The sequence below is a fragment of the Girardinichthys multiradiatus genome, chromosome 10 (assembly GCF_021462225.1).
Source record: "Girardinichthys multiradiatus isolate DD_20200921_A chromosome 10, DD_fGirMul_XY1, whole genome shotgun sequence".
Lineage (NCBI taxonomy): Eukaryota > Metazoa > Chordata > Actinopteri > Cyprinodontiformes > Goodeidae > Girardinichthys > Girardinichthys multiradiatus.
Window position 1 is genome coordinate 33999188 of NC_061803.1, and position 22501 is coordinate 34021688.

Below are 22501 nucleotides of genomic sequence, written 5' to 3' on the forward strand. Positions count from 1 at the left end.
GGATGTGTTTACACCTCAACCATAATTCAATTCAAATTCAAAAATACTTTATTAATCCCAAAAGGAAATTAAATGTTGTTATAGCTCATATTTTGAAGGTTTCTTCAAAGAGTCGTTGTAGATGCTGATGGTTGTGGGCAGGAAGGATCTCCTGTAGCGCTCCGTCTTACAGCAGATCTGAAGAAGCCTCTGACTGAAGACACTCTGTTGATGTAGGACAGTCTCATGAAGAGGATGCTCAGGGTTCTCCATAATGTTCTTCATTTTATGAAGAATCCTTCTTTGCACAATGATCTCCAGAGGTTCCAGAGGAGTCCCCAGAACAGAGCCAGCCTTCTTTAAACTGAGTCAGTTTAGGCTAAACCTGACTCCCCCTTACTCCATCCAACAGGGAGGGAAGAAGACGGAGGTAAAAAATAAGGAAGATAGTTCAGGATAATCTAAGCCACTCTAACTATAAGCTTTATCAAAAAGGAAAGTTTTAAGCCTAGCCTTAAAAGTAGACAGTTTGTCTGCCTCACGGACTAAAACTGGGAGCTGGTTCCACAGGAGAGGAGCCTGATAGCTAAAGGATCTGCCTCCCATTCTACTTCTAGAGACTCTAGGAACCACCAGTAAACCTGCAGTCTGAGAACGAAGTGCTCTGTTAGGAACATATGGACCAATCAGATCTCTGATGTATGATGGAGCTAGATCATTAAGGGCTTTATATGTGAGGAGGAGAATTTTAAATTCTATTCTGGATTTAACAGGGAGCCAATAAAGGGAAGCTAAAATAGGAGAAATATGATCTCTCTTTTTAATTTTCATCAGAACTCTTGCTGCAGCATTTTGAATCAGCTGAAGGCTTTTAATTGAATTTTGTGGACATCCTGATAGTAACGAATTACAATAGTCCAGCCTTGAAGTAACAAATGCATGGACTAGTTTTTTAGCGTCACTCCTGGATAGGATATTTCTAATTTTGGCAATGTTCCGGAGGTGAAAGAAGGAAATCCTACAAACCTGTTTAATATGGGATTTAAATCACATGTCCTGGTCAAAAATAACACCAAGGTTTTTTACTTTATTATCGGAGGTCAATTTAATGCCATCTAGGTTAAGTGATTGACTAAGCAGTTTCTTTTTTAAAGACTCTGGTCCAAAGACAACAACTTCTGTCTTGTCTGAATTTAGAAGCAAAACATTTAAAGTCATCCTAGTTTTTATGTCTTCAAGACATGCTTGTAGTCTATCTAACTGGTTGGGCTCATCAGAATTTATGGATAAGTAAAGCTGAGTATCATCAGCGTAACAGTGAAAATTTATCCTATGCTGCCTGATAATTTGACCTATTGGAAGCATATATATAGTAAAGAGAATTGGCCCAAGTACTGAACTCTGTGGTACTCCACAATTAACCCTGAAGTTTAAAGATGATTTATCATTTACATGAACAAACTGGAATCTGTCAGACAGATAAGATTTAAACCAGCATGTTCCAGCCTTTCTAAGAGAATATTATGGTCGACTGTATCAAATGACGCACTGAGATCTAACAGAACCAGTACAGACACAAGTCCATTATCTGAGGCCATAAGAATATCATTAGTGACTTTCAGCAGAGCTGTTTCAGTGCTATGATGAGCTCTGAAACCTGACTGAAACTCTTCAAACAGGTCATTGCTGTGTAAATGCTCACACATTTGATTAGCAACTATTTTCTCAAGAATTTTAGATAAGAATGGAAGATTGGATATAGGTCTGTAATTTTTCAAGTCATCTCAATCAAGCGAAGGTTTCTTAAGTAAAGGTTTAATTACAGAGCTGCATGGTGGTGCAGTTGGTAGTACTGTTGCCTTGCAGCAAGAAGGTCCTGGGTTCAATTCCCAGCCTGGGGTCTTTCTGCATCGAGTTTGCATGTTCTCCCCGTGCATGTGTGGGTTCTCACCGGGTACTCTGGCTTCCTCCCACAGTCCAAAGACATGCCTGTTAGGTGTATGAATGAGTGTGTGCATGGTTGTTTGTGTATTGCTCTGTGATGTACTGGCGACCTGTCCAGGGTGTACCCCGCCTCTTGCCCATAGACTGCTGGAGATAGGCACCAGCTTCCCCGCGACCCACTATGGAATAAGCGGTAGAAAATGACTGACTGACTATTTTGTGTTGCCACATATTAGATAACAGAACAATACAGGCTATTACACCTCACTGATTTTAACCATTACATATTAAATCTATTTAGTTTATATAGCACCAACTCACAAAATATGTAATCTCATATAGAATAAACATCAGTCTGAACACAGCTTTTGAAAAACATTTTTATTAAATAGGTTTTTAACAAATTTACTCCATGTACTCCCTGATCTTTATACACATATTGTTGCGCCAGGTAACATGAAGCATCTGATTTTAATAAAGTGATGAGGGGGAAATATAACTGAAGTCAGCATTTGTCCCACGACCAAAAAGGAAAAAAATAATAACAACAATGAACAATGTGACCAAGCACAGAAGTAAAAGTAGGAACAAAAAAAGCATTAAAATTTTTTTATAGAGAGCAACACTAATCATAGCACTTCAATGATTTAGCCTGCAGCACAACACCTAAAATTCTCGATTAAAAATACAAGTGAGAGAAAAACAAATCAAAATCTCAGAGGCCGACCCATTTGGTTGCAAGTTAACCAGACATGAATTTGAAGCTTTAAACAATGTTAGCATAGCTGGACATTTAAATGTTTATTGGCCGTAATTTCAGAAAAATGTTGACAAAACTGTTCACATTTTACGTTTGTAAAAAGAACTAGGGTTATCACGATAAAAGAATTTAAAATTCCATGCAGATACTAAGAAAAATACTGGATACCATTTTTGATACCACAGCAATATTTTTTAAAGGCACAAGTTGAGAACCAAAAATAAGATTAATTACAACATGATAATATTTGAACTTCCGTAACTAGGGTAAAACTGATAAGAAGTGGACAACTGAGCTCTCCTTAAACGGAAATACTGCATATAAGTTTTAATATCCATTATAAAAGTAACCCTCTGAGACGGTTGTATAATTATTTTTTTTTTTACTATAACTGCTTATCTATAGTGTGCCACTGTGTGCTTCCATTTGCCATATCAATTTGCTGTTGATACAAGTAAATTTTACTACAAGGGACAAACAGAGAATCGTTCTATACTATGCCTGCAAAACATATTTTTTAAAAGTTAAACAAGGATCCGGTCCATGCAAATACATTGAACAGCAGCCCTGTACAGTTTCTGTCTTTCTGGTAATTTTGCATAGTGTTTTCTTTAGTGATCATCTATAGCAGCAGGGTAGGCTGGTACTGATTCCTACATTTTTCTGCTCTTATTGTCAGCTTTAGTCTGGCTCCACCATTTTTTATATTAGCCTCCAATGCCTTTACAACTAAACGAGGAGTAATGGAGGGGCCACACTGTTTGTTTTGTTGCTTCACTATTTAGAAGCCAAATGATTTGTCAGCTGATTAACATTTTCCTGTGTTGATTCCTACCGCAGTAGAACGGAGGATTATATTGGGACCCACAGCCATGGATTTCAACATTAAACTCCGGTACGGACCTTTTTGGAACTTTCTAAATAAAGTGCATTAACCTTCTTCAAGCACAGCCAGGAAACGGGATACCTGCGGACTTCCTGTGACGCCACTACCCGAATAAAAACACAGCTGTTGCTACATCCGCCCTCTTTCCACACGGCCTTCGAGAGGGACCGGTCAGGAGAGGCCCAGCGCGCTGATGTCTTTTGCTGGCAAAAAGACAAACTCTTCAATTGGATCCAAGGAAGCCATACGATCATCGATCATATGCAAAGATAAGTACGAATTAAATACCGTCTGTGTATCCGGTATTTTCATTCACAAACGGGGCTAATTAAGGTACAAGCATTGCTTGACTGTCTCCGAGCCCCCGCAGACGCAAACAGTGTTCGAGAGAAGCCCTTGCAAAGACGCGGTCTCCCAGCCTGGAAGGAAGACAGCAGAGACCGCAGCGGACAGGACGAGCCGCCCAGCTAAAGCTCCGGAGCTAACCCTTTTGTTCACAGAACGAACGCACCTTCTGATCGTGAGAAGCTGAGGAGGTTAGCGGGAAGCTAACCGTTTGTTCACTGTGGATACCTTCTTCAAACTTCATCGCCCCTTGGACAACATTTCCTCACCATGGTCAGAGGTTAGGTTTGGGCAGATTAACAGTTAGGACGAAATAATCCGAACGTTTTCATTTATTAAGTTTTGTTTTTGTGAAACTCTGCTATCTTAGTGCTAGCGGGCTATCTGCAGCACACGTGCCGGTTTGTGTTCTTTGTATGTTTTAAGGTTAAGATAAACTTTATTTAAAGGGTGATTTTAAACAGAACAGTGATCACAACGCGCCGTCCGCGCTCATGCATTTTAGCCCTTATATTAACCCTGGTTTTTAAAGGTATGTGTTTGTTTCTGGTGCTAAGCTATTAGCTTCTTTGTTAGCCCAACTGCTAACCGGTAAGAACACGTGCTTGCTGCTAAAGAGTATTTAACAGAAAGGCTGTTCGTTTTCAAGCTAGTGAATAATAGTCCCTAAACATCATTTACTAGATTTGATAACTAAGTAAACACCATAGGCCCCATTTCTCTAGAAAATTTGGCTCTTTTCCAAAATACTCCCTTAATAATATTTCTTCAAATATTATTTCAATAAATAAAAGCAGCTAATTAGACACCATTGAGAAATGGTCATCCAGAAGGTTGGTTTTATTCAGCAGATCATTATTTAAAATATTATTTAATTAAAATAAAATTTTATCTGATCTTGCATTGGGATTGGTTGTCTAAACGTTTGCTGATTATTGCCTAAGTTAATTCCAAGACTAACTTAACTTCAATTCCAGATTCTTCAAGATAATCCTTGGTCCTCAAACATAAATATTGCATGGTAATGTTGCATCACTCTTTTGGTCATGGTTTTCAATCATCCTTAATCAACTTGTTTATATTGTACATAGTCCATTAGTCTTCATTATTCTTTAATTCTGCTTGGTAGTTTAGTTGGTTTGTTTTAGCATAGTAAAGAGTTTGTTGATTGAAATATGTTTGACTTTGAGTTGACTTATTTTTGTTAATAAATTCTGGTATTTTAAGAAATTGTGTGAATTCATTCCTTGTATGTGCAGTTTTGCTGTTCAATAATGTCAGAGCTCTTCTCACACCTTTCTATTTTGTCCTAATACCATCGCCTTACTGGGCTGGTATTCACAGGACAACCCTTAACAGACCAAAATATTATTTGATAAAATATTAATATAAAATATTAAATAATATTCTCAGATTCATAATCACAACAGTTATGTGACTTGAAGGACGCGTCTCGTGGTGCAGAATTTTGCACCTGGCAAGGTCATCTCGAAGTGAGAGCTCAGATCGACAGAACACTGCCATTGGGCTGTCAGTGAAGGTCAAGGTCAAGTTTATTTATATAGCACACTTCCAACTCATGCTGCACGCCTGACAGTGATTCAATAAAAATATAAAGTAATAAAACACATTACAATTCAACAATGAAAGCAGCTAAAACAACAACTAAGGCTTCTTTTAAAACAATAATATTTAGGTCAGTGTCCTAAAAGCCAGTCCATAAACATGTGTTTTCAATAGATATTGAAAATGTTGCAGTGCTTTTGCAGGTCTAATGTTTAAATAGAATTGTATTTAACTTATGTCGTTTGAGAGGTTTACTACTTAACTGCAGATACAAGAGCTTTACCGAACGTTTTAAGTTGCTCTCAAACACCCGTGTCTTTTGCAGCATTACCCCAGCGAGCAAGTGACAATAATAATAATAATTTCTTCCTGTCCTTCTGTCTCATTGGGAAATTACCTCTGAACAATGCTTTGTGTTTGTGCTATCTTTTTTGTTATAATTATGATCAATCAATAACAAAACTGACATTTAGAGTTTTAAACTCACAGTTCTGATGGCTGCTGTTCCCCAAGACCCCACCTCTAGCTCCTAAATGAAAAGGGTTTCTTGGTTCTGGCCCAGCAGCAAACTGGGGCTGGGATAGCTCCAGTTTCTCAGGGCGCCAAACAAGGTTAATCTCAGTGGAACCAGAAAGAACAGGTGCTTAAGCATCAGCATCGATTAAGCACTGGAACCAGATTGGTGGAAAAGGTTCCACTGAGGATGTAATGAACTTAAGAATGCCTGTCTTTGCAGTACAAAGTTAAATACAAATACTATTTGAATTAATAAATGTTGCTAATGCGACCATTAGCGATTATACATTTTTTCTTTTTTTCACCAATTATTTTAAGAACCTTAATAGACTAATTAGGAGTTGGTGACACAGTTACATCAGTCTGTATTCTTCCACCAACAGGTAGCAGCAAATCACCGGAAATAAGCAAAATATAACCATAACAGTACCCAGAACAACTAGAAAATGTCTAGTTGTGCAGCTGTCTGCCAGGGCAGGAATGAAAGGAAAAGTGGCCTTCCCTTTTACAGAATACCTTCATCAAAGAAATCCTTTGAGGCAAACCGCAGGCATTTATGGTTGCAGGCCATTAAATGTACTGAGTAGGCTCACTTCAAATCAAGTAAACTTTCAGGTTTCTGGAGTTAATAACAAGCAGAGGTCAAGTCAGTCATGTAGATACTAATTTGTATCAGTGTCTTTTTTACAACTATAACATCTATAGAATAATGGCAGGAAAGCTGTGTGTTAGCAGACCTAGCATTTAGGCAAACAGCATCACTCGGTCTAATAATATAAACAGTGTAGATGATGTTCATAGAGGGCATGCTGTACCAGTGCTACAGATCCAGCATGACACATTTCACAAACCTATATATCATCTTTAGTTAAGTTGCAGAATGTTTATATGAAAACAGCAAACAGTAGCAACCACTGATTTACAACATGAACCAGTTTAGTTGTTTATAAAGGCCACACTTCTAGTGACAAATCTCGGTACTCTATGTCTTTGAGATGACCATACAGAACAAAGCCGTGTCTAAAGATATGTATGAATTATATTTTTCCTTTGTATAGGCACTGGGTTTTTCTCCACAAGGAATATGAAGATGTCTGGCCTATTTTACTTAGGCCACTTCTATACCCACTAACCCCACAGTGAAAACAGCTCAGTAAATGTCCCCCTATTGCCACGGATTAGCTTATTAGTATAAGACAACTTATGTTCCACCAGCAAATTACTAAAATACTCAAAGAAAGTATCCAGACAAGTCATGGTTAGCATAAAAAACCCTAGCTTTAAATGAGACACAACACCACCAGCGATCATTTCATCCCATCAGTGGTCCATTTAAGTTTTGATTATTTTTCCTTGAAATATCAAGATCTAATTTTAGTGCCATACTGCCCACCCCGTTACGATGGTAGAGTTTCTGAATAGACCACATTTATTGGTGCTCTGCTCTGGGGTTTTCTCATCATACTAAAGCATTTAGTCCTGTAAATATTTAACTTTTATTTTGACATTTCTATAAGAGATTTAGAGATTTTATATGTAAGTGTGTTTGTTCAGAGAAATAATTCAGCATGATGTGTCTTTTTGCCATAAGGAGTGAAGGATAATCCACTTCATGTCAAGGTTTTCTTTACTACGTGCAGCCCACATGAACACTCATGTGTGTCTTCAGATTCCCTTGTTGTGAAAATGCTTTACTGCAAACATTACACACAAACGGTTTTTCACATGTGTGAACACGCATGTGTCTCTTTAGACGATCCTGTTGTGAAAATGCTTTACTGCAAACACTACAAACAAATGGTTTCTCCCCTGAATGGACTCTCATATGGTTGTCAAGATGACACTTCTGAATAAATCTGGTTTTACAAACATCACAACCAAATGGCCTCTCCTCCGTGTGGACTCTTACATGTCGCTGAAGCTGGTCTTCCTTCACAAAATGTTTACCACAGTCGCTACAGCTAAACGGTGCGGTGTGAACATCCATGTGTTTTTTCAGATATCCTTGTCTTGAAAATCCTTTACAACAAACACTACAAACAAATGGTCGGTCTCCAGTGTGAACACGCATGTGACTCTTCAGATTCTCTTGTCGTGAAAATCCTTGACTACAAACACTACAAATAAACGGTTTCTCACCAGTGTGAATGCGCATGTGTCTTTTTAATACATTTTCTAGGGAAAATCCTTTGCTGCAAACAGTACAGATAAATGGTTTCTCTCCTGTGTGAACACGCAGGTGACTCTGTAGTATATTTTGTTGGGAAAAACCTTTACTGCAAAAACTACAAGTGAACTGTTTATGTCCTGTGTGAACATGCATGTGTCTCTTTAGGACAATTTCCTGGGAAAATCCTCTGTTGCAAACACTGCAAACAAATGGTTTTTCTGCAGTGTGGATCCTCATGTGCTGTTTAATGCCATCCTTTCTATGGAATCTCCTACCACAAACATCACAAGAAAAAGGTTTTTCTCCTGAATGGATCTTCTCGTGAGTCTTAAGAAAGTTCTTTGCATGAAAGCCTTTACCACAATAATCACATGTGAATGGTTTCTCTCCAGTGTGGAGTCGCATATGTGTCTGAAGAGGGTACTTTGCAGCTCCTTTACCTCTACTGTAAACCGTCATCTTACTTTTTTGAGAAGAGCATTCTGGATCTGGATTCCTGTCTGGTTCTGGTCCTCCATCGTCCTCTCCATCAGGTTCTGTTTCCATCTGTTCAAATGAATAGGTGGTTAAAGTTTCTGTCACTCTGTTGTCTTCGGTTTTGATGTAATGAAGCTCTGATCGCTGAGGTTTCTCTTCATCATCAATCTTCACAGTAAGCTGCTCTTCCTCCTGATTGATCCACAGTTCCTCGTCTTCCTCCTTTATATGGGGGGGCTCAGGGTGCTGCTGATCCAAACTGGAGCTCCAGTCATGGGAGACCTCTTTAATCACTAACATCTGATGGAGTGCAAAAGCTGAAACACAAACGGCCAATAATCAAAAACATTGATTAACAACAGCATGTTTTACACTGACAGTGTTTTCACACCAAACCTTTGAAATGTGTTTTACTGTGCCAGAGTCTGGTATCTGGAGGCAATCACTCTGGTATGAACCCATCTGGACCCTGAAACGGACCAGAGAACGTAACAACTGCCGGTCTTGGCACAGTTCATTCCAGACCCTGGAGTGGTTCACTTGCTGTGGGAATGCATGCGCACAACTACATGTGAACACTAAAGTAGCAACAGAAACCCAGATGAGGCGGACTTTTTTCTTTGTGCTTTTTTTCTTCTAGATCAGAGCAATTCTACCCCTAAAATAATGTTTTACAACTCTATGACTCTCTGTGTGAAAGCAAACCGAACCAACTGAAGGTGTGAGTTTTCTCATTTTCACCGATCCCTGGACTGATCCCTGGACTGGACCAGCAGTGTGAATGTGACTCGATTAACAAGAATCAGCCAAAAGGCAAATTTTCATCAGAAGCACAATGTGCCAGATGTAAATAGGAGTTCACCATGCAATAAAAAAATATCAATGCCACAAGATAATTAAAGATATGAGTATTTAATGTAGACATTACTGATTCTCAAAACATTATATTTTTTATGCCTGTCTTTTTCCCAAAAGTAAATATAGGTAAAAACTTTGTTATAAGTTAATCATTCATTTTCTTAAGCACTTTTTCTGTAAAACGGGGGGTAACATTGAGACAAACAAGACAAACATGTATGAAAACACTCATACCTGAGGGAAGCTTAGAGCAACGTTTCGAACACTTTTCAAATCTTGTACCTCTTTTGTGAACTGTTATCTTACTTTCTTGAGAAGAACATGCTGGATCTGGGTTCCTGTCTGGTTCTGGTCCTCCACAGTCCTCTCCATCAGGTTCTGTTTCCATCTGTTCAAATAAACAGGTGGTGGAAGCTTCAGTCTCTCTGTCATCTTCAGTTTTTATGTGATGAAGCTCTGATAGCTGAGGCTTTTTTTCATCTTCAATCTTCACAGTAAGCCGCTCTTCCTCCTGATTGATCCACAGTTCCTCCTCTTCCTCCTTTATATGGGGAGGCTCGGGGTGCTGCTGGTCCAAACTGGAGCTCCAACCATGGGGAACCCCTTCAATCACCAACATCTGAAGAACTGGGAACACTGAAACACAAACAGACATTAAACAAAAAGGTTGAATAACAACAGCATGTTTTACATTGATATATAAGAATCAGCCAAAAGTAAAATTTTTATTGGAAGCACCTTGTGCCAGATTTAAATAGGCATTAAACAAACCATAAAATGATATCTAAATGCCGTCTAAATGAAACTTAATGCAAGGTGTTTTGTTTAAAAGATTATTTATTTTTCTGATAATGAAATAAGAAAAAAGATCAAGTATTTTCCCATTTGTAACAAGATTCCAAGTTAGTTAATTGTCTTGGCCAAAAATATATATCAACATAATACACACATGCAAATATTTCAAGAGGCATAATCATATGACATACAGACTACTCAGGCCCTCCGTAGCTACGTCCAATTTGTTGTTTTTTAAAACTCTGTGATGTTTGGAAATGCATGTGCTTTCACGCTGAGATTATTCAAGCATACAGAAACACAAAAAGGTTTCAAATTTGTTCTGAGATTTTTAAGATTTTTTTTTTTTCCTATATAAACTGGAGGAGCCTGTTTCTATTTATCACTTACTGAGATCTTTGCTGTCTTGTTTCTGCTCCAGTTCTGATGTCGGTGCTGCAGGTATGGGGGGATCCAAACTGAGCCCCCCAGGGTCTTCTGCTTCAACCTTCATCTCAGACATCCTCGAAGTACCTGGGATTCTCCTTTTTACGATGCTTGCAACCTTCACATGTTCTAGTAGATCAACCATATAATCTTTATCTTTTGTTTTTCTGCTTCCTGAATTTGGAATCAGGCACAAATCAGCATCTGATCAAAAATTGTATTAATAGAAAATCTAAACCATAACAGAGCTGAAGTAATGCTACAGAGGAGAGAGTCTGATATCTCGATCAGAAGTTCTGTGTCCACTCTGCAAGTGTCCCCAGTCTCTCGGTCTTCAGCTGAACAATAAGGCTTAGAGGTGTCCACAGACGATGGTTAAGTCTCTGCTGTTAGCTGCTTTAGCTCCACGGTGCCCAGCAGTCCATTATCTTTGCTAATGTCGGCTAATGACATTATGTACTGCAAAGCTCGACTAGGAATCATAGAGGTCCAAAACAAACATGTAGAGGCTTTACCCTTCCGATGATTTTCGAGTAGGGAGTCGGATACATTATTCACGGACATTTTACCGCACATATGTCAGACAAACAACCTTCTTTCGCCGGGATATAACCAGTCAAGCTAACATTGCAACCTGTAACTCCTCCTCTCCCTCACTCAGACAAAGAATATGAAGCAACAAAGCGGCCAAAAGCTGTACGAAAATACGCGAGAGAGACTCAGAGATGCGCGAGAGTAAATCATTCTCGCGCGATAGTGAAGGCGAGACTGTATCACATTATTTAAACATGTCCCAACAGTCAACTGAAATCTGAAAATTTATGTTTGTAGGGAAAAGAAAACTTTAATCGAAAAATCTATTGATATTGCAGAAATGGCTCTATCCGTGGTGCTGAATGACGCTGGTGGGTTGCGGGATACGGTTTTACTCGAGGGCAGTGCTCCAGTTTGTCCACAAGATGTCGCCAAAGACAATATTGACGTATGAGGCACAGCTGTGGGATATTTAGAAAAACGTGGAGTAAAACGAGGACCTGAAGCAGGATCAGTTACGTGTCTGAATGCTGTTGGGTGAAGCAGCCTCCAGGCAGTTTTCCAGCCTCACCATAACCTTCTGGTGTGGGCGTGTTTGCGCCTCCTGCCCCTGTGCGCTGCGCACTTTGCGGAGCCCCACTCCGCTTCGCTCCGCAGTCCGGAGGATGGATTTCTGTGTCCTCGCACTTCTCTGCGGGACTTTTCTGTTTGTACGGGACATTCCCAGCTTCCAGACTCGTCATATTTCTCCTCCAGCAAGTCAGAAGCTTTCTGATGGAGCAGTAACCCCAAAAGATATTTACTTCTTGAAGAAAATAAATAAAGCTTTGCCTGCAGAGCTGATCGAGCCTCATGACTACATGTTGTCCATCTATAAAACTTTCTCCACTGCAGAGAAACTGGGACTCAATGCCAGTATGTTTCGCTCCTCCAAGGCTGCAAACACCATTACAAGTTTTGTGGACAGAGGAAAAGGTAAGTTGAGCTCCGTTCGTGCAGCATCTCACTCATTTTGACCCTTAGGAGCCATCAGTGAAAAAAAGAATTATGTGCCGTGGAAACCACCTGATGCAGGTCAGTCTTAGAGCTGGAACTGTTTGGACCTGCAGTTCTGTGTCCCGTCTAGCTGTAAAGTTCATAGAAATTAAAGAAATGCCAGATGAGATAGCAGTTAAATCAGATATTACATTACAATTATATATATTTTTTGTTTTAGTTGTTGCACGCTATATTGATATTTTTCAACATATTTAAACATTAAAAACATATTTATTTGAACATGATTAGACATTTTATTCCATTCCAACTACAAACATCAATATGTTTTATTGGAATTTAATGTGACAGAACAACATAAAGTATCTACAGAACTGTGAAGTGGAAAGAAAAAGACTTGTCTCTATTAGCTTTGAATATCTACTGTCTGAAACTTTAGCTAATTCTTCTTAATAGAACATCTCAAGCTCAGTCAGATTGGATGGAGAGCATCAGTGAACACCAGTTTCCATGTCTTGCCACAGATTCGTCGTTGGATTTAAATCTGGACTTTGACTAGGCCATTCTAACCAATGAATATGCTTTGTTCTAAACCATCCCATTGTATCTCTGGCTGTATGTTTAGGGTGTTTTCCTGCTGGAAGGTGGACCCCCTCTAACGGGTTTTCTTCCTGGTTTAACAATTTAAAAGATTTTAAGAACCATTAATCCTTCCACTTAACCATACTGAACTACTTTTTGTTGATCCATCACATAAAATCCCAATAAAATACCATGATGTCCATGGTTGTAATGTGATCAAATACAAAGAAGTGAAAGGATAAAGCCCTTTTTTTAGTCATATATACTTGAGAACTGGACATTACCTCAGCTTCCGATGATAAATAGCACTTCAGAATTGTTTCATTTTTGGCAATAAAAGATTTAATGGACCACTATCAGCCATATTTGTATTTTAATAATATTGTACATTATTAACAATAAATGCAATGTTAATGACGACAAAATACAAAACCTTAGCAGTAATGATGACTAAATGGTTTATCTAAAGATGCTGAAGAATCCTGTTAATCTCCTTCTATCAAAGAATCATATTGTGATAAATGAAATAAGAAACAAACGCTGAGTGAAACAATTCTTGCAAAAAATTAACTTTGACCTCAACAACTTTAAATTTAGAGGACAGGGGTCCTTCTCCAGGCAGTCTTCATCCTCCCACTGCAGTTGATCAGAAAGTGTGGACCCCCTTCATGTCTGTGCTGTAGACGGGATACTGCCTCCTGTTCTTTATGGAAGATCTCAACAATGCACGACCAATTTTCTGCTCTGATCATTGTCATAAAGACCCAGATATCCTCCGCTAGAGTAAGAAGGTTCAAAGTGGAGGTCCACCCATCAATGAGTTCCAGTTGTCACTTTAAAGATTTTTTTGGCCTTTATTCAGGGTAATCACATAAGAAATGTGCAGAGAAGGGAAGGGGAAGACCTGCACCAAAGGTGGCGACTCAAACCCTGGACCAAAGCAACAAAGACTAATTTACTCCCTATGAAGGACACCATCTACTGCCCCCATGTTTTCATTTATCTCCAGGTTCTGTTTCAAATGTTTCAGAAACATGTTGTTCCAGACATGTACGAAACAATCCTGACACTGGATTTAAATTATTCTTTCAGAAAGTTGGAGGTCCGTTTGCCTTTGTGATATATATTATAAATGTGGTTCTGTGGGTTCTGATGAGTCAGCTTGCTGCAGACAATGGTGGGATTTTTCCTGTCAGATCTCGGGTTCCTGTAACTGCCTGTTGTAATCTTTTCCACAGACGACCTCCTACTCTCCCCTCTGAGCAGACAGCAGTATCTGTTTGACGTCTCGGCTCTCTCCCAAGCAGCAGAGATCCTGGGAGCCGAGTTGAGGATGTACACCACAGTGTCTGGGAATTTCAGGATGTTAGAAGCTGATCCAGTTGACATTCAACTCCTCTCTTGCCATGATGGACAGCTGCTTCACTTTAAAACTTTGGATCTGCAGGATTCTTACAGGCCAAAGTGGGAGGTGTTGGACGTGTTGGAGGCGTTCAGACTGAGGCGTGGAAAACACTTCTGTCTGGAGCTCAGGGCCATTCTGGACAACCCTGAAAGGGAGCTGGACCTGGATGTGCTCGGGTTGGGCAGACACAATAGGCCTCAGCAGAAGAAGGCCATCTTAGTGGTCTTCACTAGGTCTAAGAAGAGGCAGACCCTATTCAGAGAGAGGAGAGGGGCCAGAGCCTCCCTGAGACTGAGTCCACCAACCAAATCCAGCAGGAGACGCAGGAACACTCCATCTAAGAGCCGTCATGAAAAGAGACATGGCAACAGATCCCGGTCCAGGTCCAGGTGCAGCAAGAAGCCACTACAGGTGAAGTTCAGAGACCTGGGCTGGGACGACTGGATCATTGCCCCGCTGGACTACGAGGCCTACCACTGCGAGGGGGTCTGTGACTTCCCCCTGCGCCCCCACCTGGAACCCACCAACCATGCCATCATCCAAACCCTGATGAACTCCATGAACCCCAACAACATGCCCCCCAGCTGCTGCACCCCCACCAAGCTCAGCCCCATCAGTGTCCTCTACATCGACTCAGGCAACAATGTGGTCTACAAACAATATGACGACATGGTGGTGGAGACCTGTGGCTGCAGGTAGTCCTCTGACATTTGGGGGGATGGGGGTTCTCCATCGTCATCAGATAACACCAGAATCTGCTTCCTGAGATGTTCTTGAGATGTAGAAATAACTGATGATGTACTTTAAAACCTGACATGGTCACATTTTAAGCTTCAGAGCTCCTGAAGCCGATCACCTCCTTTATCTTCACGATATTGAAGACACTGAGGACAAGATTCCTGATCAGGTCCTTGATTTTTCTGTTTTCCTTCCTTTGATCCAAAAACTCCACTTCATTTCACTTTCTTATTGAAGGTCTTTCAAAGTTTTACTTTGGACTTATTTGGTTGATTGTTGAAAGTCATTTTCAGTCCAGTTTGTCACAAGGACACAATCTGTTCCCACTTCTTTGGTTAAATCTCTGGAACGATTCCTAACGAGATGTCAGCTGAAAACCTGGCTTACAGCTGGAGAAGGAAGCATCTTTCAGGCCCTGGGTCAGGTCCTGAACCAGATCCTAGGTCAGACTCTGGAACAGAAGCCAAGATAGATCTTTGCTGAATATTGTTTTACTTTTTCATTTCAGACACTGTTCATCTGCTGGAGAGCCTTTCAGGCGGAGAACTTCTTTTCCCTCTACTTTTCTCACTCTATCAGCTACAATTAATAGAACTGTTCAGGTGTCTCTTGATCCTCCATCAGCTTCGAAGTTTAACTGAGTGGTGACAAAATCTGTGGAAAACTGTTTTAATCATTTGTTTTTATTTGTTTAAAAATAGACAAGATAATAAATCAGAACATATTGAACTAAAAGCTGAATGTTCAGATTTTGTAAAAGTGTTGAATCAGTCCGTTATTAAAGTTCTTGTTCAGTCGCTTAGGGATCAGTTCTGCAGGATTGAGTCTTTTAATGCTGCAGATTTCCAGTTTCCACCATAACATTCCAGGTGAATTGAGATTCTGTTTCCTATTGATGTAATAAGGTTCATCACTGTTTTGTGAAGAAAAGTTGGAAAGCTCTTTGCTCAGTGATTGCATCGTCATCCTCATCATCTTGTACACTGGCCTCATCATCAGAAAACCTCCTTTGAATTGAAGGAATGAGGAAATGTTCAGCTGTGCAGTTCCTTCAGAGATCTTGATCTCCGCCTGACCTTCTCTTTTACGTGACCTGCAGCCCCAGCTCATTACTAAAATCTGGAAATCTGCTGCTTTTCTTCTTGATGGCACCAAACAAACAACCCAGCATCATCTTCAGGATTCATTCTTAAATCCTACTTTCTTTCAGTCATCCACAGTCCATGATTAGTGCCCTTCAGCCCACTGAAAACTTGTTTTCTACTGTTTAGATCTTCATGATGGTTCCATTTGGGGTGTTTTTCTTCTAGTTTGCTCCTAATCACTGTCTTTAATTTGTTTAGTTTTTATTTTCACGCAGATTGCTCAGACTTCTGTGCTACAGCAGTGTTGTTTTTCATTATCCACCCAAAAATTTCATTTAAATCAGGCCGACTGTGGACATCCACCATGTTTCTCCACACCCTAACCCTCTGAAGGAGTTTTAGAAACCTTTCTTGAAATTTGTTCTAGCTGACAGATTTGTGGTTGGCTTCATGTTTCCTGTAAATCAGCTGCAGTATCTTGTTAGGACCTGATAGCCAGATGGTCCATTACACATTTATACAGATTCCAGATTTGTTGTAGAGATGCAAAGTTAAAAATTCATTTGTTGCAGTAAATCTTTCTCTGGTCCATCTGCAAAATCATTCATTGTAGGCATTTGCACAGCTGTCAAATGTAATAAATGTAAAGTTGAATTTTGTTAATTTGCATCCGATTTTGCAGAAATAATTCTGATAATCCTTTTGTTGAACCAAATTAAGCAAACTGATTTACTTCAGCTAAACTTTGTTCCGAACATGGGGATGTTTGGAAAGCAGATTTCAATTGAAAACATTTCAGAATCAACCTTAAAATCTTCTGTAAGATCAGCTTCTGTCTCTTTAGTAATTTCTGTCTGCATAGTTTTAATAAAATATCCTGTAAATATGTAAGATGGAAATAATTTATGCTGTTTTCACAAGTTATTGCTCTGGGTTGTGTGAAGTGTTCTGATCATATCTGAATAAACCTTGTTTTATACAAAACCATTGGACAAATATGTCTTCATACACTGTAAAAGATTAACTTGATCTTATAGTATTTTTGATGCATAAATAAATGTTAATAACTGTTTACAGTTATTGGTTATCTTAAGACTGGGGTGAAATAGGTATTTTAATATTAATATTTTTACATTGTTTAATGGAAAATGACGTTATATTAATTAATCATAAACTTTTCAGCTGATCAACCAATTGATTTTAGTTTAAAACCACAACCTAAATGTTTTCTTTATGTGAGCTCAGAGTTTATTATTCTTTCGTTTAGTCTTCCAGTCGAATCATTTGGGAGAGAATTTATTCCTTTATAAAACAACTTAAAACTTAATCTTTAGTTTCAGTTTAACCCTTCCAGGTCCCTAAACATTTGTTTGGCGCTTCTTTGATTTTTATTTTCCCATAATTATGGATTTTACTGCAAATTACATTCAGTTTGACCAGGTAGTGTTTATTGGAGGTAATTTCTCATAGATTCGTGGTACTGCAGCATCTCCAACCATATGTATGCTGACAACATACAACTTTCTGTCTGCATGACCCTAGTCCACTACACTCACTGAGTCCGTGTGCCCATAACATCCATGACTGGATGGGATTTCCTCCAACTTGATGCAGAGAAGCCAATCCAATCTTCGTGGAACGAGATCAGTGCTCATCTAGACTCAATGTGGCTGAAGACTACAGCTCATGCATGGAACATTGGTCAAGTTTTGTACATTTTGACACTACATGATGTGTGTTACTAAATCACCTATGAATCCTCTAGGAAGAACTGGTAGAATCAGTATGTGACAAGTTAAACTTTATATCTGCAGAAAAAGACCTCTAGAACCTGGAGCATTGTCATCTGGTTCTTCATGTTCCCAGAAATCTGAAAATCAGTCAGTGATGTTCAATTCTTCTAGCATGTACAGGGAAATTGAACACAATATAAACCTCTTGGATTTCTCAAGATTTTAGACCAAGTTTTGTTTCCCAGATCTATAACTTAGAGTCTTCCTGCTGCTGGTTTTCTTTTCTTTGCAGACCTATGAAAAAACCTGAGGGAAGGTGGGTGTTATAAAGTGAGGCGACAATCAGTGCAAAAAGTTCATGTTGGAAAAACATCTGCTTGCATGAAAGCCAGGATCGCATTTCTCCCTAAGTTATGTGATTCACAAAGAAAAGCAGGATAAACTCACAACTGACCTGGATTAAATCTGATCAAAGTTCCAGCTGCACAGAGATTTTAATGGAATATATTCCCACTTCTTCCTTTGTTTTCTTAAGTATTACAGTAAATCCAAACTATCTTCTTATTTCCACTCTATTGGTGTCATATTCCCTGAATAGCATTTAGTGTTTATATATGACCCAGTTTGTTAAGGTTTGCGAGATATAGGACCCCAGAATGCAGACGAGCAGGCAGCGTGAAGGTAAGTGCAAAGGTTTAATAACAAAAAACTCACTCACAGCAGGAGGCAGGAACAAAACAACAAACGGGCAGGCGAGACAGGCATGGAATGAGCACAAAACAAGACTTGGTTTGAGAACTAGACTTGAGCATCATTTGAAAGACAAGACATGGTTTGAAAAATGTTTCCGCAATGTGTAAACAGAACACGTGTGTATAAATGGAGTGTGAACCAGGTGAAGCAAGACAAATTAACTAGGTGCAGGTGAACCGAATAAAGTTGATTAACAGAGAACACAACGTGACAGGAGCAAAACATGGCTTGAACAGAACGCAAATCCAAGGAAACAAACTAATAGAACTATGACTAGAAAAACATGAAACAAAAGCATAAACAGGAAAATAATAAACAGAAGCATGATTCAAAACTTGAGCAGTGAAAAACATAAGGAAAAAACCCGAAACCAAAAACCAAACAAGCCCAAATCATAACACAGTTTACCTGTAGATCTGAGAACACCCACCTGTCTGCAGTCGGCCGCTTCTCTTCCTCCTCCACCTCGCTCTTCTTTGATCTCGCCTCTAACAGCTGCAGCAGGTTAAAAGGTAACTTTTCCACCCTTTGGCTACACAAAGTGCACAGGAAACAAATCTGCACCATGATTCTAAAGAAACATTTAGGCGTAGACATATTTAATGCTGGAGTAATGTTGATTGCATGAATGTAATTCCTCTGCAATGATGAAAACGTATGTTTGTGTATGTCTCCCTGCTGCAGAGCCTCAACTGCGAGACCTTCTGGGAGTAGAACAAACCGGCCAGAGTTTCTGTGTTAATGGGTCTTCCCCTCTTTGCAGGTCATTACCGTCTCACTCTGACTGGCGAAGACATGAACATGTTTGTAATATCTCTCTATATGAGCTCTTTTACACAGACACATGTTGTTCTGATTTGTCTGAGACAAAGCAGCACGAGCAGCAGTTTTAACACATCCAGAAAGGCTGTTGAAGGACAGAGAAGGCACTGAGCTGTCAGTCACAGAATGATCATCAGAGCTCCTTTGGTTTTAGGTGACAGAGCTGCAAAACTTGGTTTAAAGTCAGCGTGTGGCTACAAATAAAACCCAGACAGGTTGGATTGCTTAGCCTGAATCAGTACCTCCTGCTGAGAGTTTTTTACTACATGCAAGCAGCTCACTAAGCTTTGCTGCAGGAGGAAGAAGCATAAGTGGCACAGGATAATAATCTGATGTGACACTTCTTCAGATCATGTGTTCCTCATAATAAATCTCACATATTTTAACAAAGCCTCAGAAACTGTTGGCGGCTAAATAAAAACCAACTTAAGGGAAAGTAAAAAATATCACTCTTGGGCTGGGTGTGATTTGTTGTCCTGAGGTAGTAGTTTTTAGCTATGGATCCTGGACTGGAGCAAAGGTTTTTAAATGGCTTTTAATAGTCTGAATGATTGCTTAAAATTGCATTTTAATTGGGGAGAAGTGGACTCTGTTTCTGGACTGAATACGAATAGAACTGAACTTCCGGAAGGGTCGCTGAGATGATTGGTGCTGCATGAATTCAGTGAACTGAGCTGAATTGTAAACTGCATCTCTGTTCAAGCTGGAACTGCTTCAGGTTGCAGACCAGCTCATCTTGTTTGAGAATCTATTCATATAATATCTGTCTCACTTCAGTAGAGTTTCCTGTTTTTGTCAGAGTCTGAGAGTGTATGTGTGTGTTTTGTGTACTCGTTTAACTAATCACTCAGTGTTCCAGTTGGTGCTGGAGTTCTCAGGTGCGCTGGACGACAGGTGTTTCCTATCTGCTGATTGCTTGGAGGAGTACTTACACGGGAGGCTGCCAGCACTTCGATGCCAGAGTGTTTGCCTTAGTGGTAACAAGCTCAGCCACTTCTAATTTTGTGCTTTGTTTTTGAACTCTAGTAATCTTGCATTTTTGTTCCCTCGCAGGTTTCTACCTAAGGCTTTGTTTACCTTGCTGAGTTCCGGCTTCGTTTCCAGAGCATCTCTGAGCTTCTGGATTAACTACTGAGTTAAGGAACTACCTTCTTGTGGATTTCTCTCACTTCTGTCTGAACCTTTCGGACACGGACCAAGCTGGCGGCTTCCCGTTACCTTCGACTCCAAGACCCAGGCATCAGCACACCCTGCTTCTTCCTCCTTCTCGAACATCGGCACCTGAGCTCCTTTTTGCTGACACCAAGCTCACGACAGAAAAGACAACTGGACAATTCCCCTTCACAAGTTAAGACTCTGAATCTCTCTACCCCTGGTGGTTCTTGCTACAAAAATTTAGTAAGTCATTTCTCAGATCCAAGTAATCAGTTGCTTCATATCATTCGTTTGTTCACCAAACCATTCTGCTTCCTTCCCTTACAGTTGGTGTTCCTGTCCTAGACTACTTTGACAATAAAAACTATAAACGTTTCCTTCTGAGTGTTCTCTGTATGTGGGTTAAATCTATACTGAAAATGACAGCTTTACAGGACTTTGAATTAAAATGGGTGGAGAAGGGTCCATTTTGTGTTCTCTTGGACCACTGCTTATTTTATTGTGTCCTCTGCTTTTCCTGCCAGTGATTAACGGGCTACCCTGACTGCTGTACAGTACAAACATCCATCTGTTTGTGAGGCTCATAGTGGTTTATATGTGGTCTGACTGGTTTGATACTGTTGGGTGTTGAGGGTCTGGTCAGCTGCCAGTTGTGTTTCCGAATTTAAAGGGTGGCTGGGCTTTCCATTACCCAGGATGGACATCAGTGAGAAGCTGCTGAGATGGCTGACTGATCAGGATGATGCTGACTGCCTCCCTTTGGAGGTTTTCCAGGCAGGATGGATGGAAACTTTCTTCAGATCAACCTCAGCGGTTTCTTAGAACAACGCTCCTCTCTTCAATCCCTGACAAGATGTTTCCTCCTGAGATACACACACACACACACACACACACACTTCCTCAGACTGTGAGGAAAAGTAGCCTGAAACATTGTCATGTTCCTCATGAAGATGCGCTTCTAAAGACTTTAGCAGACACTGTTTTCTCAGTCCTGATTGGAGGGATTAAATCTGCTCAATTTGGACCCAAGTTGGGTCATGGGATGGGACCTCTTCTGTGGATACATTTGGAGATTTCTGACTGTGTTGGTGTGGCAGAACATGTCCCCACCCCCTCTGCCCATAAGTACTCCTCCACCTTCTTGTCAGCCTCCTCCATCCCCCATCTTTAATTCACTCCATCAACACTTCCTCCTTTGGCCTGTCAGTGTCACTCTGCATTTCCTCTCAGGCTTCAGCCCCGCCGAGCTGCAACAACCAGTCCAGTTTTAGGTTTCTCCTTAGAGGGGAGAGACCTTCAAAGTCAATAACTGCTTTTAGACTTATTGACCCAAAACTCACCCCCCTTTCTTTCAGCAGGGTAAATACAGTCAGAAGAAGGTTGGAAAGTGCAGCTCTTTGCATTTAGTTTACGTCCTAATGAACCAAAAAGCTAGGTGAGTCCATTTCATTCTGAATGCTTGTAATTTCTTTCATTAAAAGGCTCAGACTGCAACTAATTCAACAAAGTGTTAACCATCAGAAAACCCCTGAATGTCTTTTTATCCAGTTCAGTTTCTCTGTTAAAAGTCCTGAAGGAATGTGTATCAGTGGAAGGTCCAACTGATGTCTGTGGCAAAACTGGGCTTTCTGCAGATGACACGAAGGAATGACGCACAGAGGAGCTAAAAAGGTTCGCTTTTAAAGGCAGCTTGGATTTTTTAATTTGAGACTTTATTTATGCTCAAAGGGAGAATTCACAAATATATCCATCCATCCATTTTGTTTACAATTTTTTGCATTTTTGGCCCTAGTGGCCTTAATTGAACAGTAATTCACCAGGAAAGAGGGTAGAGAGAGAAAAAAGAAGACGTGTAAAAAAGGCCTAGGGATCAAACCCAGGACAAGCAGTTAGAGGACTACTGCTATGATCCTGAGGTGATAGATTATGGCTTTCACTTGTGTTCATGTTTTTCAGCATTTTCCATGTTGTAATGC

At 40.0% G+C, this 22501-nt stretch overlaps 2 protein-coding genes and 1 long non-coding RNA gene across 3 annotated transcripts; 2 read left to right on the forward strand and 1 right to left on the reverse strand.

The window, feature by feature from the left end:
- Positions 1-5449: 5449 nt before the first annotated feature.
- Positions 5450-11365, reverse strand: LOC124874906 (gastrula zinc finger protein XlCGF57.1-like). The gene is made up of 3 exons (XM_047376533.1): positions 10687-11365; positions 9808-10137; positions 5450-8960 (listed from the first exon to the last, which is right to left on the reverse strand). Exons 1-3 carry the CDS (start codon positions 10865-10867, stop codon positions 7627-7629), a joined length of 1845 nt encoding a protein of 614 aa, XP_047232489.1. The 5' UTR covers positions 10868-11365; the 3' UTR covers positions 5450-7626.
- A 279-nt stretch (positions 11366-11644) lies between these two features.
- On the forward strand, positions 11645-17046 carry LOC124874909 (growth/differentiation factor 6-B-like). Its single transcript, XM_047376540.1, has 2 exons — positions 11645-12231; positions 14073-17046. The coding sequence occupies exons 1-2, from the start codon at positions 11784-11786 to the stop codon at positions 14936-14938; spliced, it is 1314 nt and encodes a 437-aa protein (XP_047232496.1). The 5' UTR covers positions 11645-11783; the 3' UTR covers positions 14939-17046.
- A 3290-nt stretch (positions 17047-20336) lies between these two features.
- On the forward strand, positions 20337-20900 carry LOC124875743. The gene is made up of 2 exons (XR_007040112.1): positions 20337-20768; positions 20853-20900. It is a non-coding gene; the product is annotated as an uncharacterized LOC124875743 (long non-coding RNA).
- Positions 20901-22501: the final 1601 nt, after the last annotated feature.